Genomic DNA, 17,309 nt, shown 5'->3' on the forward strand with positions numbered 1-17,309 from the left:
ACAGTACAGCTCAATACATACAATTGTTAAGGGGATGCAGACCAGAGAAAGACTTTCGTCTTGTTTACATCAGGGTCCCCCATTTTCAATTCATCATAACATATATGACATACATGACATACAGATAGACAGTACTGCTACATCTATACATTTATGACATATCAGATTTGCAAATACAGTACTGTTTGTGATACAAAAGTGTCCAGAAAAGGAGTGTATATACATTTGGCGTAGAAACTGTACATTGACCATATGCATGCACACACACACACACGCAAATACAGGCGCTTGTACACACACAATCACGTTTATGCGCATATATATGCACTCTCGTGCGCGACCATACACACACATACTGTATACTCCCCTCTCTGCCCCCCCCCCCCCTTTCCATTGTCATGTGTATTCCTTGTTGTCCCTCATTGTCCTTAGTTGCAATTTGTTTGTCAATGTATAGTCTGAGTCCCCCCCCCCCCCCCCGAGAGGGCAATGAAATGTCACCATTTTTCTTATTTTACAACACTTTATTTTATTTTGCGCTGTAAATAGTTAAAACGTATAATAAATAATAAAGTTGTCCCCCCCGAAGAGGGGGGGGGGGGTGGATGGAGTGCCTCAAAAAAGGGCCAAAAAATTTAAAAGAATGAGATCAAATGGAGGGTTCAGAATTCTTCAGAAGACTGGAGGTGTCCTTCATCCTGGAGAGAGAGAAAACACACACACACACACACACACACACACACACACACACACACACACACACACACACACACACACACACACACACACACACACACACACACACACACACACACACACACACACACACACACACACACACACACACACACACACACACACACACACACACACACACACACACACACACACACACACACACACACACACCTTTATCCGCGGACAGTGTTGCGTTGCTCATATCAACACTGGCTGCACGCACGCTAATGACGCCACGTGCACGTGCAAAAATGTTCCCTCGCATAAGGACAGACTAAAGACGGTGCCTAATTGCCTCTACGAATGGAATGTAACACCTGACGACCGGCGCTGTTGATATGCAAAGTAGCCAGGCGAGTTGGCGCATCAGTCGAGTGCAGCGCATCTGCTCACAAAACTTTGGTTGCACGGCGTGCAACCCCGTCCCATGAGGAACGCATGTCTGGCCGTGGAGCGAGCGAGAGAGAGAGAGAGACTCATTCTGCGCGGCGTGAGTCTCTGATTATTACAGTGCGCACACTGCGTTCCGTTGTGCCATACCTTGCCAGACAAAAACTACGCCAGTGATTACAAACCTGAGGTATCTGAAGATAAATCGACGGCAAAACAAACCAAGCAAGCAAGCAATAACGGAGAAGAAGCTCATTTTGGCCGTTTCAGACAAATCTTGTTTGTACGAGCGGGTCTTAAAACGACAAGCAGGTCTTAAAACGACGAGCGAGTCTTAAAACGACGAGCAGGTCTTAAAACGACGAGCAGGTCTTACCACGACGAGACGTGAGCAGCAGGGTACAGATTCCCGGCGAGTAACATTATCCTTAATATTATCAATGTCGGAAACGTATCGATAGTAGCCAACGTTAGCTAGCTATCAATGCTAACGGTAGTAATGTATGTAACTTATGTAACGTTAGCTGAGGTAGCAACAGTAATCAGTAGTAATGTATGTAACTTATGTAACGGTAGCCGAGGTAGCAACAGTAATCAGTAGTAATGTATGTAACTTATGTAACGTTAGCTGAGGTAGCAACAGTAATCAGTAGTAATATATGTAACTTATGTAACGTTAGCTGAAGTAGCAACAGTAATCAGTGGTAATGTATGTAACTTATGTAACGTTAGCTGAGGTATAGCAACAGTAATCAGTAATAATGTATGTAACTTATGTAACGTTAGCTGAGGTAGCAACAGTAATCAGTAGTAATATATGTAACTTATGTAACGTTAGCTGAAGTAGCAACAGTAATCAGTGGTAATGTATGTAACTTATGTAACGTTAGCTGAGGTAGCAACAGTAATCAGTAGTAATGTATGTAACTTATGTAACGTTAGCTGAGGTAGCAACAGTAATCAGTAGTAATGTATGTAACTTATGTAACGTTAGCTGAGGTATAGCAACAGTAATCAGTAATAATGTATGTAACTTATGTAACGTTAGCTGAGGTAGCAACAGTAATCAGTAGTAATGTATGTAACTTATGTAACGTTAGCTGAGGTATAGCAACAGTAATCAGTAGTAATGTATGTAACTTATGTAACGTTAGCTGAGGTAGCAACAGTAATCAGTGGTAATGTATGTAACTTATGTAACGTTAGCTGAGGTAGCAACAGTAATCAGTAGTAATGTATGTAACTTATGTAACGTTAGCTGAGGTAGCAACAGTAATCAGTAGTAATGTATGTAACTTATGTAACGTTAGCTGAGGTAGCAACAGTAATCAGTGGTAATGTATGTAACTTATGTAACGTTAGCTGAGGTAGCAACAGTAATCAGTAGTAATGTATGTAACTTATGTAACATTAGCCGAGGTAGCAACAGTAATCAGTGGTATCGCTCGCTGTGGAAATGTCTCGATTCTAAGATGCATCGCGATGCGGGACGTGGTCGATTCTGCATCGATGCAGTGACGGAACATAATCGATTATTATAGCCCACTAACGTTGATGTGTTCAAAATAATTCCAGTTCGCTATTTTAGTCGCTCGCACCGTCGAGTCTTGACTTCAGGCACATAGCGCACATTTGCACATAATCTTGCACAAATAAGACAATCTGCGATATCTGTGAATATTCCTGATGCCTTGGTCTGTGTTCAGCAGACACTGTTGACTACGCCCACTACGCAGAGCTAGTGCTCCGCTCACGCATCCACTCGACTCGTAGAAGATACAGCATCAGGCTATTCTGAAAGTATTGATACTAATAAAATGAAGTATTGAACCGTTTTTAACAGCTGGGTATCGAGATACCTTTCTAGTATCTGTGTATCATGCAACACTAGTAAAGACATATATTTTGACATTCTGATTTAAGAACTTTCTAAATAAAAGTTAATTCATCCGACTGCTTGTATTAATTGATGAAAAAGTAGCCATGTGCGGTAATATAGATAATAAAATTGAGGATGTAATATATTATTGAGATGCGCCGTAGAATCGAATCTCGTGGACAGCTGAATCGTAATCGAATCGTGAGGCCAGTGAAGATTCACAGCTCTAATGTTCACCACCGCTCCTTGCGCAAGAAAAAGGTGTCCAATCTGATCATCACAGCCTAATAATTCATTCATTCATTCAAACCTTTATTTATACTTGTGAACGCACTGAGGTTTCCCTCATTTACAGTGATGACGAGTTAACAAAGAACACAAAAATCTTAACAGTTATGAATTACAATGAATTACAATTACAATTATTACAATGATGGATTAAAAACAATTACATGATTCAGTACATAGGTCATATAATAGATAGCACCACAGATCGCTCACGGTAAACATTTAGGTAGTCGGAAACAACAACAAAAAAATCACAGATAAGAATAAGAATAAAGAATAAAGTACGGTCCGGGATATACATTCTGGTATGTATATACATTCTAAAATATACAGCCAAAAATATACAGAAATATACAGTCAAATGTACAGTAATAAGTGTAAGATTGTAAAGTGTCGATTTAAAGGTAAAGGTCCAGCAAGATGATGCCAGACTGTGCCGTCACCCTGTGCTCAGTGATGCAGTGAGGCGCAGTGATGCGTTACAAAGTCTGATGGCTGTCGGAATGAAGGACTTCCTGTTCATTGTTAAACGGATGTTTAAATCACCACTAAATAACTTAATAATCAATACTCACATGGTAGAAATCCTCTCCAGTCGGTCTTTCAGACCCTCCTGGACAGAGTAACAGAGACAGTAAAAAATACAAGACATGGTAAGCTAGCATAACAGAGAGTGTAGCAGCATAGGACTAAGCTAGCATAACAAAGAGTGTAGCATCATAGGACTAAGCTAGCATAACAGAGAGACAGCGTAGCAGCATAGGACTAAGCTAGCATAACAAAGAGTGTAGCATCATACGACTAAGCTAGCATAACAAAGAGTGTAGCAGCATATGATAAACTAGCATAACAAAGAGTGTAGCAGCATAGGACTAAACTAGCATAACAAAGAGTGTAGCAGCATATGACTAAACTAGCATAACAAAGAGACAGCGTAGCAGCATAGGACTAAGCTAGCATAACAAAGAGTGTAGCAGCATAGGACTAAACTAGCATAACAAAGAGTGTAGCAGCATATGACTAAACTAGCATAACAAAGAGTGTAGCAGCATAGGACTAAACTAGCATAACAAAGAGTGTAGCATCATAGGACTAAACTAGCATAACAAAGAGTGTAGCATCATAGGACTAAGCTAGCATAACAAAGAGTGTAGCATCATAGGACTAAGCTAGTATAACAAAGAGTGTAGCAGCATAGGACTAAGCTAGCATAACAAAGAGTGTAGCAGCATATGATAAACTAGCATAACAAAGAGTGTAGCAGCATATGACTAAACTAGCATAACAAAGAGTGTAGCAGCATAGGACTAAGATAGCATAACAAAGAGTGTAGCAGCATAGGACTAAGCTAGCATAACAAAGAGACAGTGTAGCAGCATAGGACTAAGCTAGCATAACAAAGAGTGTAGTGTGGGAAGTTGAAGGAAGAGGCGAATCAATAACGCGCGTGACAGGTCCTTCAGTGACTTCCTACTTTATTCATTCACAGAATCCACCACGTACACACACCTACTACTCCCCTATATCCCCTCCCCTGTGACGCGTCAACTCTGGCGTGAAAGACTCCCATAATGTGACACCACACAGGCCCCCCCCGAACACCCAGAGTAGACATACCCTGCAACCCCAACCCATACCAAAAAAAAACCCCCAAAGTACTCAGCCCCTCGTAGGAGGCCTGACTACCCGACCATAACGACTGCGCTTAACAGTCAGGGGGGAAGGGGGAAGGGCACGAGCCGGCGGCCGTCCGCGCCGGCGGCGAGGCTGGACTGGGGGAGAGTCCGGGTCTGCTGCCGGGGTAGAGGCAGACATGGGCCGCAAACTTGCGGCAGGAGTGGGGTTGGGTGGACGGCCGCGCCGTCGGGGCTGAGCCAGCTCCACCGGCCCGACCGGGTCCACGTGTGCAGGCTTCAAACGGTCCACCGATATCCGCTCCTGAAGCCCCCCTCTGTCCACCATAAAGCTCTTGGGTCCCGCTTCCAGGACCCGGAAGGGCCCATCGTATGGAGCCTGGAGTGGAGATCGGTGGGCATCGCGGCGGATGAACACGTACGGGGCCGACATCAAGTCCTTGGGGATGTAGGACAGGGGAAGACAGTGATGTGCGGGCACGGGAGCGAAAGTGCTGGCGGCGTCTCGGATGGCCAAGCGATGAGTCGCAGCTGACCAGGGGGCTGTGGCACCTGGGAGGAACTCCCCAGGGACTCTCAGCGGCTGACCCAACACGAGCTCAGCCGAAGAAGACTGCAGATCCTCCTTTGGGGCCGAGCGCAGGCCTAGCATGACCCACGGCAAACGGTCAACCCAATTACTGTCCGTAAGAGCCGCCCGGAGAGCAGCCTTCATAGTGCGGTGGAAACGCTCACAGAGACCATTTGCCTGCGGGTTGTATGCCACGGTGCGGTGGAGTTTCACCCCCAAACTCTCCGCCACGGCGCTCCACAACTCTGACGTGAACTGGGGCCCTTTGTCCGAAGTTAGATCCGCAGGGGTACCGAAACGGGCCACCCAGGTGGAGATGAACGCCCGAGCCACGTCCGCCGATGTAGTGGATGACAGGGGCACAGCCTCCGGCCACCTGGTGGTCCTGTCCACCATGGTCAGCAGGTGAGTGAACCCCTGGGAGGGGGGCAGCGGGCCCACCAGGTCCACGTTAACATGATCGAACCGTCTCTCCGGGATGAGAAATGGCCCCAGCGGGGCCTTAGTGTGCCGATGCACCTTGGCGCGCTGGCACGCTACACAAGAGGCAGCCCACCCCTTGACGTCCTTCCTGAGGCCCGGCCAGACGAACCTAGCCCCCACCAGCTTAACTGATGCCTTCACCCCCGGGTGCGACAAAGCATGTATAGCATCGTAAATGCGGCGGCGCCAGCCAGCGGGGACCATCGGGCGAGGTCGGCCTGTGGAGACATCGCAGAGGAGCGTGGCCTTACTGTCCTGGAACACCACATCCTCCAGTCTCAGTCCTGTCGTGGCTGTCCTGAATGCCTGGATGTCCATGTCCGTGCACTGGTCAACTGCCATGGCTGCGTAGTCCACACCCAGGTGCACAGTGTTGACCCGCACTCTGGAGAGGCAGTCAGCCACCAGGTTGTCCTTGCCCGCCACATGCTGCAGGTCCGTGGTAAATTCCGAAATGGCGGACAGTTGGCGCTGCTGCCGTGCCGACCATGGTTCCGTGGTCTTAGCCATGGCAAAGGTCAGAGGCTTGTGGTCCACGAAAGCGGTGAACTCCCGGCCCTCCAACAGGAACCTAAAATGACGCGTGGCGAGGAAAAGGGCCAGCAGCTCCCTGTCAAACGTGCTGTATTTCCTCTCATTGTCCCGCAGTGTCCTGCTGAAAAAGGCCAGAGGCTGCCAGGCGCCAGCCACCCACTGATCACACACCGCCCCCACAGCATAGTCCGAGGCATCGGTCGTGAGGGCTATTGGAGCGGCCGGGTACGGGTGTGCCAGCATAGTAGCGTTAGCGAGAGCAGCCTTAGCACTATCAAACGCCTGGACCCTCTCAGGGGACCAGTCCACCTCCTGATTGTCCTTCTTGCCCCTTAGTGCCTCGTACAGGGGGTGCATCAAGAGAGCCGCTCCTGGTATGAATCGGTTATAAAAATTGACCATACCGAGGAACTCCTGTAGGGGCTTGATGGTGCGAGGACGTGGGAAGGCAGTGATCGCCTCCACCTTGGTGGGCAGAGGCACAGCTCCCTGTGAAGAGATGTGATGGCCCAGGAAGTCTATGTCTGGCCGGCCGAACTGACACTTGGCTGGGTTAACAATCAGCCCATGTTCATTCAGCCGCTGAAACAGCTGTCGGAGGTGCAAACAATGCTCCTCAGCAGATGTGCTGGCCACCAGGATGTCGTCTAAATACACAAACAAAAACGACAACCCTCGCAGCACAGAGTCCATCAACCGCTGGAAGGTCTGCGCTGCCCCCTTGAGTCCAAAAGGCATCCTTAAAAACTCGAAAAGTCCAAACGGGGTAATAACGGCGGTCTTGGGCACGTCTCTGGGATGGACTGGCACCTGGTGGTAGCCCCGCACCAAATCCACCTTGGAGAAAATGGTGGTCCCGGCCAGGTGAACAGAAAAGTCCTGGATGTGCGGGACAGGGTAGCGGTCATGATCCGTGGCACTATTGAGGCGCCGGAAATCTCCACACGGGCGCCACTTCCCATCAGCCTTCGGAACCATATGCAAAGGCGAGGCCCACGGGCTGTCGGAGCGCCGCACAATGCCGAGCTGCTCCATTGTGTCAAACTCCCCTTTAGCGATGGCCAGTTTAGCGGCGTCAAGGCGGCGTGCGCGCGCGAAAACTGGCGGACCGGCCGTGGGGATATAATGCTCCACCCCATGTTTTGCGACCATAGCAGAAAACGTGGGCACAGTCAGAGCGGGGAAATCAGCGAGAAGCCGCTGGTACACGTCCCCCGTGGCGAGGATGTTGGCGAGGGCGAGCCGGCCCCCCCCCCCCAGAGTGCAGGGGTAAGTGGCAAATGACACTGCGTCAATTAAGCGACGGTTCGCCACATCCACCAAAAGTCTATGAGCACATAAAAAATCCGCGCCCAGTATAGGCATTGACACAGAAGCGATTACAAAATCCCAATTAAAAGCATGTCCATTGAAACAAACAGTCACTGACCTGGTGCAGAAGGTGCGAATCGGAGTTCCATTGGCGGCGTCCAGCGGGGGGCCGTGACTGCCACTCAAGCCGTCCGCAGCGGAAGCTGGCAGGATACTCCGCTGGGCTCCCGAATCCACCAGCAAGCGCCTACTGGACAACGTGTCCTCAATGAACAGCAGCCTCGTCGTATCGCCAGCACTCACAGCTGCTAATGAGCGCCGGCTCTGGCATTTCCCTGGCCGGAAAAAGAGCAAGGCTGCTCACATCGCCTGGCTTTGGCACCATAACGCCGATGAAAAAAACAAAGTTCATTCTCCCTCCGGCGATCCGATACCGCAGCTCCCGTCATCTCCCCCGCCGGCAGCGCAGCGTTAACGTTAACGCTGTAGTGGCGGGTTGCCAGCAATATCCTGTCAGCCTCTTCTGCCATCCCCCGATAATCCTTGGCTCTCACGAGCGGCGAGCTGGCCAAGGCAGTGCGTACTGGAGGTGGGAGCTGACGCAGAAATAACTGTATAAACAAAAATGATGCGTCACCTGAGCCGAGCAACGCCAACATGTTCTCCATGAGCTCGGTTGGTTTACTGTCACCTAAACCGTTCAGTGACAACAGGCGCTCCGCCCGCTCCGTATCTGACAGCTGAAACAGCCGTAACAGCTGTTGTTTGAGAGCGGCGTATTTCCCCATGGCCGGCGGCTCTCGTAAAAATCCCATGACGCGACGGGTGGTCTGTGCATCCAATGCAGCGACGACATGATAGTATTTCGTGTCGTCCACTGTGACACCTCGCAGATGGAATTGAGCCTCGACATGTTGGAACCATGGGTCCGGGTCGTGCTGCCAAAACTCGGGCAACTTGACAGACACCGCAGCCGCCACCGCAGCGGGCCGAACAGCGTTTTCTTCGTTATCACTCATAATAATAATAACAATAACAATAATAATCCAACGATCAAGGTCACCAATGTGGGAAGTTGAAGGAAGAGGCGAATCAATAACGCGCGTGACAGGTCCTTCAGTGACTTCCTACTTTATTCATTCACAGAATCCACCACGTACACACACCTACTACTCCCCTATATCCCCTCCCCTGTGACGCGTCAACTCTGGCGTGAAAGACTCCCATAATGTGACACCACAGTAGCATCATAGGACTAAGCTAGCATAACAAAGAGTGTAGCAGCATAGGACTAAACTAGCATAACAAAGAGTGTAGCAGCATAGGACTAAGCTAGCATAACAAAGAGTGTAGCAGCATATGATAAACTAGCATAACAAAGAGTGTAGCAGCATATGATAAGCTAGCATAACAAAGAGTGTAGCATCATAGGACTAAACTAGCATAACAAAGAGTGTAGCATCATATGACTAAACTAGCATAACAAAGAGTGTAGCATCATAGGACTAAACTAGCATAACAAAGAGTGTAGCAGCATATGATAATCTAGCATAACAAAGAGTGTAGCATCATATGACTAAACTAGCATAACAAAGAGTGTAGCAGCATAGGACTAAGCTAGCATAACAAAGAATGTAGCATCATAGGACTAAACTAGCATAACAAAGAGTGTAGCATCATATGACTAAACTAGCATAACAAAGAGTGTAGCAGCATAGGACTAAGCTAGCATAACAAAGAGTGTAGCAGCATAGGACTAAGCTAGCATAACAAAGAGTGTAGCAGCATATGACTAAACTAGCATAACAAAGAGACAGTGTAGCAGCATATGATAAGATAGCATAACAAAGAGTGTAGCAGCATAGGACTAAGCTAGCATAACAAAGAGTGTAGCATCATAGGACTAAACTAGCATAACAAAGAGTGTAGCAGCATAGGACTAAGCTAGCATAACAAAGAGACAGTGTAGCAGCATATGATAAGCTAGCATAACAAAGAGTGTAGCAACATAGGACTAAGCTAGCATAACAAATAGTGTAGCATCATAGGACTAAGCTAGCATAACAAAGAGTGTAGCATCATAGGACTAAGCTAGCATAACAAAGAGTGTAGCAGCATAGGACTAAGCTAGCATAACAAAGAGTGTAGCAGCATATGATAAGCTAGCATAACAAAGAGTGTAGCAGCATAGGACTAAGATAGCATAACAAAGAGACAGTGTAGCAGCATATGACTAAACTAGCATAACAAAGAGTGTAGCAGCATAGGACTAAACTAGCATAACAAAGAGTGTAGCAGCATATGACTAAACTAGCATAACAAAGAGTGTAGCATCATAGGACTAAGCTAGCATAACAAAGAGTGTAGCAGCATATGACTAAACTAGCATAACAAAGAGTGTAGCAGCATATGATAAGCTAGCATAACAAAGAGTGTAGCAGCATAGGACTAAGCTAGCATAACAAAGAGACAGTGTAGCAGCATATGACTAAACTAGCATAACAAAGAGTGTAGCAGCATAGGACTAAACTAGCATAACAAAGAGTGTAGCAGCATATGACTAAACTAGCATAACAAAGAGTGTAGCATCATAGGACTAAGCTAGCATTACAAAGAGTGTAGCAGCATATGACTAAACTAGCATAACAAAGAGTGTAGCATCATAGGACTAAGCTAGCATAACAAAGAGTGTAGCATCATAGGACTAAGCTAGCATAACAAAGAGTGTAGCATCATAGGACTAAGCTAGCATAACAAAGAGTGTAGCATCATAGGACTAAGCTAGCATAACAAAGAGTGTAGCATCATAGGACTAAGATAGCATAACAAAGAGTGTAGCATCATAGGACTAAGCTAGCATAACAAAGAGTGTAGCATCATATGACTAAACTAGCATAACAAAGAGTGTAGCATCATAGGACTAAGCTAGCATAACAAAGAGTGTAGCATCATAGGACTAAACTAGCATAACAAAGAGACAGTGTAGCAGCATAGGACTAAACTAGCATAACAAAGAGTGTAGCAGCATGGGACTAAGCTAGCATAACAAAGAGACAGCGTAGCAGCATAGGACTAAGCTAGCATAACAAAGAGTGTAGCAGCATAGGACTAAACTAGCATAACAAAGAGTGTACCAGCATAGGACTAAGCTAGCATAACAAAGAGTGTAGCAGCATAGGACTAAGATAGCATAACAAAGAGTGTAGCAGCATAGGACTAAGCTAGCATAACAAAGAGTGTAGCAGCATAGGACTAAACTAGCATAACAAAGAGACAGCGTAGCAGCATAGGACTAAGCTAGCATAACAAAGAGTGTAGCAGCATAGGACTAAGCTAGCATAACAAAGAGTGTAGCAGCATATGATAAGCTAGCATAACAAAGAGTGTAGCAGCATAGGACTAAGATAGCATAACAAAGAGACAGTGTAGCAGCATATGACTAAACTAGCATAACAAAGAGTGTAGCAGCATAGGACTAAACTAGCATAACAAAGAGTGTAGCAGCATATGACTAAACTAGCATAACAAAGAGTGTAGCATCATAGGACTAAGCTAGCATAACAAAGAGTGTAGCAGCATATGACTAAACTAGCATAACAAAGAGTGTAGCAGCATATGATAAGCTAGCATAACAAAGAGTGTAGCAGCATAGGACTAAGCTAGCATAACAAAGAGACAGTGTAGCAGCATATGACTAAACTAGCATAACAAAGAGTGTAGCAGCATAGGACTAAACTAGCATAACAAAGAGTGTAGCAGCATATGACTAAACTAGCATAACAAAGAGTGTAGCATCATAGGACTAAGCTAGCATAACAAAGAGTGTAGCAGCATATGACTAAACTAGCATAACAAAGAGTGTAGCATCATAGGACTAAGCTAGCATAACAAAGAGTGTAGCATCATAGGACTAAGCTAGCATAACAAAGAATGTAGCATCATAGGACTAAGCTAGCATAACAAAGAGTGTAGCATCATAGGACTAAGCTAGCATAACAAAGAGTGTAGCATCATAGGACTAAGATAGCATAACAAAGAGTGTAGCATCATAGGACTAAGCTAGCATAACAAAGAGTGTAGCATCATAGGACTAAACTAGCATAACAAAGAGTGTAGCATCATAGGACTAAGCTAGCATAACAAAGAGTGTAGCATCATAGGACTAAACTAGCATAACAAAGAGACAGTGTAGCAGCATAGGACTAAACTAGCATAACAAAGAGTGTAGCAGCATGGGACTAAGCTAGCATAACAAAGAGACAGCGTAGCAGCATAGGACTAAGCTAGCATAACAAAGAGTGTAGCAGCATAGGACTAAACTAGCATAACAAAGAGTGTACCAGCATAGGACTAAGCTAGCATAACAAAGAGTGTAGCAGCATAGGACTAAGATAGCATAACAAAGAGTGTAGCAGCATAGGACTAAGCTAGCATAACAAAGAGTGTAGCAGCATAGGACTAAACTAGCATAACAAAGAGACAGCGTAGCAGCATAGGACTAAGCTAGCATAACAAAGAGTGTAGCAGCATAGGACTAAACTAGCATAACAAAGAGTGTAGCAGCATAGGACTAAGCTAGCATAACAAAGAGTGTAGCAGCATAGGACTAAACTAGCATAACAAAGAGACAGCGTAGCAGCATAGGACTAAGCTAGCATAACAAAGAGTGTAGCAGCATAGGACTAAGCTAGCATAACAAAGAGTGTAGCAGCATAGGACTAAACTAGCATAACAAAGAGACAGCGTAGCAGCATAGGACTAAACTAGCATAACAAAGAGTGTAGCAGCATAGGACTAAGCTAGCATAACAAAGAGTGTAGCAGCATATGACTAAACTAGCATAACAAAGAGTGTAGCATCATAGGACTAAGCTAGCATAACAAAGAGTGTAGCATCATAGGACTAAGCTAGCATAACAAAGAGTGTAGCAGCATAGGACTAAGCTAGCATAACAAAGAGACAGTGTAGCAGCATATGACTAAACTAGCATAACAAAGAGTGTAGCAGCATAGGACTAAACTAGCATAACAAAGAGTGTAGCAGCATATGACTAAACTAGCATAACAAAGAGTGTAGCATCATAGGACTAAGCTAGCATAACAAAGAGTGTAGCAGCATATGACTAAACTAGCATAACAAAGAGTGTAGCATCATAGGACTAAGCTAGCATAACAAAGAGTGTAGCATCATAGGACTAAGCTAGCATAACAAAGAGTGTAGCATCATAGGACTAAGCTAGCATAACAAAGAGTGTAGCATCATAGGACTAAGCTAGCATAACAAAGAGTGTAGCATCATAGGACTAAGATAGCATAACAAAGAGTGTAGCATCATAGGACTAAGCTAGCATAACAAAGAGTGTAGCATCATAGGACTAAACTAGCATAACAAAGAGTGTAGCATCATAGGACTAAGCTAGCATAACAAAGAGTGTAGCATCATAGGACTAAACTAGCATAACAAAGAGACAGTGTAGCAGCATAGGACTAAACTAGCATAACAAAGAGTGTAGCAGCATGGGACTAAGCTAGCATAACAAAGAGACAGCGTAGCAGCATAGGACTAAGCTAGCATAACAAAGAGTGTAGCAGCATAGGACTAAACTAGCATAACAAAGAGTGTACCAGCATAGGACTAAGCTAGCATAACAAAGAGTGTAGCAGCATAGGACTAAGATAGCATAACAAAGAGTGTAGCAGCATAGGACTAAGCTAGCATAACAAAGAGTGTAGCAGCATAGGACTAAACTAGCATAACAAAGAGACAGCGTAGCAGCATAGGACTAAGCTAGCATAACAAAGAGTGTAGCAGCATAGGACTAAACTAGCATAACAAAGAGTGTAGCAGCATAGGACTAAGCTAGCATAACAAAGAGTGTAGCAGCATAGGACTAAACTAGCATAACAAAGAGACAGCGTAGCAGCATAGGACTAAGCTAGCATAACAAAGAGTGTAGCAGCATAGGACTAAGCTAGCATAACAAAGAGTGTAGCAGCATAGGACTAAACTAGCATAACAAAGAGACAGCGTAGCAGCATAGGACTAAACTAGCATAACAAAGAGTGTAGCAGCATAGGACTAAGCTAGCATAACAAAGAGTGTAGCAGCATATGACTAAACTAGCATAACAAAGAGTGTAGCATCATAGGACTAAGCTAGCATAACAAAGAGTGTAGCATCATAGGACTAAGCTAGCATAACAAAGAGTGTAGCATCATAGGACTAAGCTAGCATAACAAAGAGTGTAGCATCATAGGACTAAGCTAGCATAACAAAGAGTGTAGCATCATAGGACTAAGATAGCATAACAAAGAGTGTAGCATCATAGGACTAAGCTAGCATAACAAAGAGTGTAGCATCATAGGACTAAGCTAGCATAACAAAGAGTGTAGCAGCATAGGACTAAGCTAGCATAACAAAGAGACAGTGTAGCAGCATATGACTAAACTAGCATAACAAAGAGTGTAGCAGCATAGGACTAAACTAGCATAACAAAGAGTGTAGCAGCATATGACTAAACTAGCATAACAAAGAGTGTAGCATCATAGGACTAAGCTAGCATAACAAAGAGTGTAGCAGCATATGACTAAACTAGCATAACAAAGAGTGTAGCATCATAGGACTAAGCTAGCATAACAAAGAGTGTAGCATCATAGGACTAAGCTAGCATAACAAAGAGTGTAGCATCATAGGACTAAGCTAGCATAACAAAGAGTGTAGCATCATAGGACTAAGCTAGCATAACAAAGAGTGTAGCATCATAGGACTAAGATAGCATAACAAAGAGTGTAGCATCATAGGACTAAGCTAGCATAACAAAGAGTGTAGCAGCATAGGACTAAGCTAGCATAACAAAGAGACAGTGTAGCAGCATATGACTAAACTAGCATAACAAAGAGTGTAGCAGCATAGGACTAAACTAGCATAACAAAGAGTGTAGCAGCATATGACTAAACTAGCATAACAAAGAGTGTAGCATCATAGGACTAAGCTAGCATAACAAAGAGTGTAGCAGCATATGACTAAACTAGCATAACAAAGAGTGTAGCATCATAGGACTAAGCTAGCATAACAAAGAGTGTAGCATCATAGGACTAAGCTAGCATAACAAAGAGTGTAGCATCATAGGACTAAGCTAGCATAACAAAGAGTGTAGCATCATAGGACTAAGCTAGCATAACAAAGAGTGTAGCATCATAGGACTAAGCTAGCATAACAAAGAGTGTAGCATCATAGGACTAAACTAGCATAACAAAGAGTGTAGCATCATAGGACTAAGCTAGCATAACAAAGAGTGTAGCATCATAGGACTAAACTAGCATAACAAAGAGACAGTGTAGCAGCATAGGACTAAACTAGCATAACAAAGAGTGTAGCAGCATGGGACTAAGCTAGCATAACAAAGAGACAGCGTAGCAGCATAGGACTAAGCTAGCATAACAAAGAGTGTAGCAGCATAGGACTAAACTAGCATAACAAAGAGTGTACCAGCATAGGACTAAGCTAGCATAACAAAGAGTGTAGCAGCATAGGACTAAGATAGCATAACAAAGAGTGTAGCAGCATAGGACTAAGCTAGCATAACAAAGAGTGTAGCAGCATAGGACTAAACTAGCATAACAAAGAGACAGCGTAGCAGCATAGGACTAAGCTAGCATAACAAAGAGTGTAGCAGCATAGGACTAAACTAGCATAACAAAGAGTGTAGCAGCATAGGACTAAGCTAGCATAACAAAGAGTGTAGCAGCATAGGACTAAACTAGCATAACAAAGAGACAGCGTAGCAGCATAGGACTAAGCTAGCATAACAAAGAGTGTAGCAGCATAGGACTAAGCTAGCATAACAAAGAGTGTAGCAGCATAGGACTAAACTAGCATAACAAAGAGACAGCGTAGCAGCATAGGACTAAACTAGCATAACAAAGAGTGTAGCAGCATAGGACTAAGCTAGCATAACAAAGAGTGTAGCAGCATATGACTAAACTAGCATAACAAAGAGTGTAGCATCATAGGACTAAGCTAGCATAACAAAGAGTGTAGCATCATAGGACTAAGCTAGCATAACAAAGAGTGTAGCATCATAGGACTAAGCTAGCATAACAAAGAGTGTAGCATCATAGGACTAAGCTAGCATAACAAAGAGTGTAGCATCATAGGACTAAGATAGCATAACAAAGAGTGTAGCATCATAGGACTAAGCTAGCATAACAAAGAGTGTAGCATCATAGGACTAAACTAGCATAACAAAGAGTGTAGCATCATAGGACTAAGCTAGCATAACAAAGAGTGTAGCATCATAGGACTAAACTAGCATAACAAAGAGACAGTGTAGCAGTATAGGACTAAACTAGCATAACAAAGAGTGTAGCAGCATAGGACTAAACTAGCATAACAAAGAGACAGTGTAGCAGCATAGGACTAAGCTAGCATAACAAAGAGTGTAGCAGCATAGGACTAAACTAGCATAACAAAGAGTGTAGCAGCATAGGACTAAGCTAGCATAACAAAGAGTGTAGCAGCATAAGACTAAACTAGCATAACAAAGAGACAGCGTAGCAGCATAGGACTAAGCTAGCATAACAAAGAGTGTAGCAGCATAGGACTAAACTAGCATAACAAAGAGTGTAGCAGCATAGGACTAAGCTAGCATAACAAAGAGTGTAGCAGCATAGGACTAAACTAGCATAACAAAGAGACAGCGTAGCAGCATAGGACTAAGCTAGCATAACAAAGAGTGTAGCAGCATAGGACTAAACTAGCATAACAAAGAGTGTAGCAGCATAGGACTAAGCTAGCATAACAAAGAGTGTAGCAGCATATGACTAAACTAGCATAACAAAGAGTGTAGCATCATAGGACTAAGCTAGCATAACAAAGAGTGTAGCATCATAGGACTAAGCTAGCATAACAAAGAGTGTAGCATCATAGGACTAAGCTAGCATAACAAAGAGTGTAGCATCATAGGACTAAGCTAGCATAACAAAGAGTGTAGCATCATAGGACTAAGATAGCATAACAAAGAGTATAGCATCATAGGACTAAGCTAGCATAACAAAGAGTGTAGCATCATAGGACTAAACTAGCATAACAAAGAGTGTAGCATCATAGGACTAAGCTAGCATAACAAAGAGTGTAGCATCATAGGACTAAACTAGCATAACAAAGAGACAGTGTAGCAGTATAGGACTAAACTAGCATAACAAAGAGTGTAGCAGCATAGGACTAAACTAGCATAACAAAGAGACAGTGTAGCAGCATAGGACTAAGCTAGCATAACAAAGAGTGTAGCAGCATAGGACTAAACTAGCATAACAAAGAGTGTAGCAGCATAGGACTAAGCTAGCATAACAAAGAGTGTAGCAGCATAGGACTAAACTAGCATAACAAAGAGACAGCGTAGCAGCATAGGACTAAACTAGCATAACAAAGAGTGTAGCAGCATAGGACTAAGCTAGCATAACAAAGAGTGTAGCAGCATAGG

The 17,309-nt window shown here is 44.4% G+C and overlaps 1 protein-coding gene across 5 annotated transcripts in view; it reads right to left on the bottom strand.

Moving 5' to 3' along the window:
* Nucleotides 1-546: 546 nt before the first annotated feature.
* cep44 (centrosomal protein 44) overlaps nucleotides 547-17,309 on the bottom strand; it is a 67,760-nt gene continuing 50,997 nt past the window's right edge. For 3 of the 5 annotated variants that reach the window (XM_084338343.1, XM_084338344.1, XM_084338341.1), the window contains 2 exons: nucleotides 3,871-3,908; nucleotides 547-698 (listed from right to left, as the gene is read on the bottom strand). In XM_084338343.1, the coding sequence (XP_084194469.1) occupies nucleotides 650-698; nucleotides 3,871-3,908 (87 nt within the window). In that variant the 3' untranslated portion in view covers nucleotides 547-649. The remainder of the gene's footprint in view (nucleotides 699-3,870; nucleotides 3,909-17,309) is intronic. The other 2 variants (XR_014619971.1, XM_084338342.1) reach the window with 2 other exon arrangements.

Source organism: Notolepis coatsorum (assembly GCF_963971535.1).
Source record: "Notolepis coatsorum genome assembly, contig: SUPER_7_unloc_5, whole genome shotgun sequence".
Lineage (NCBI taxonomy): Eukaryota > Metazoa > Chordata > Actinopteri > Aulopiformes > Paralepididae > Notolepis > Notolepis coatsorum.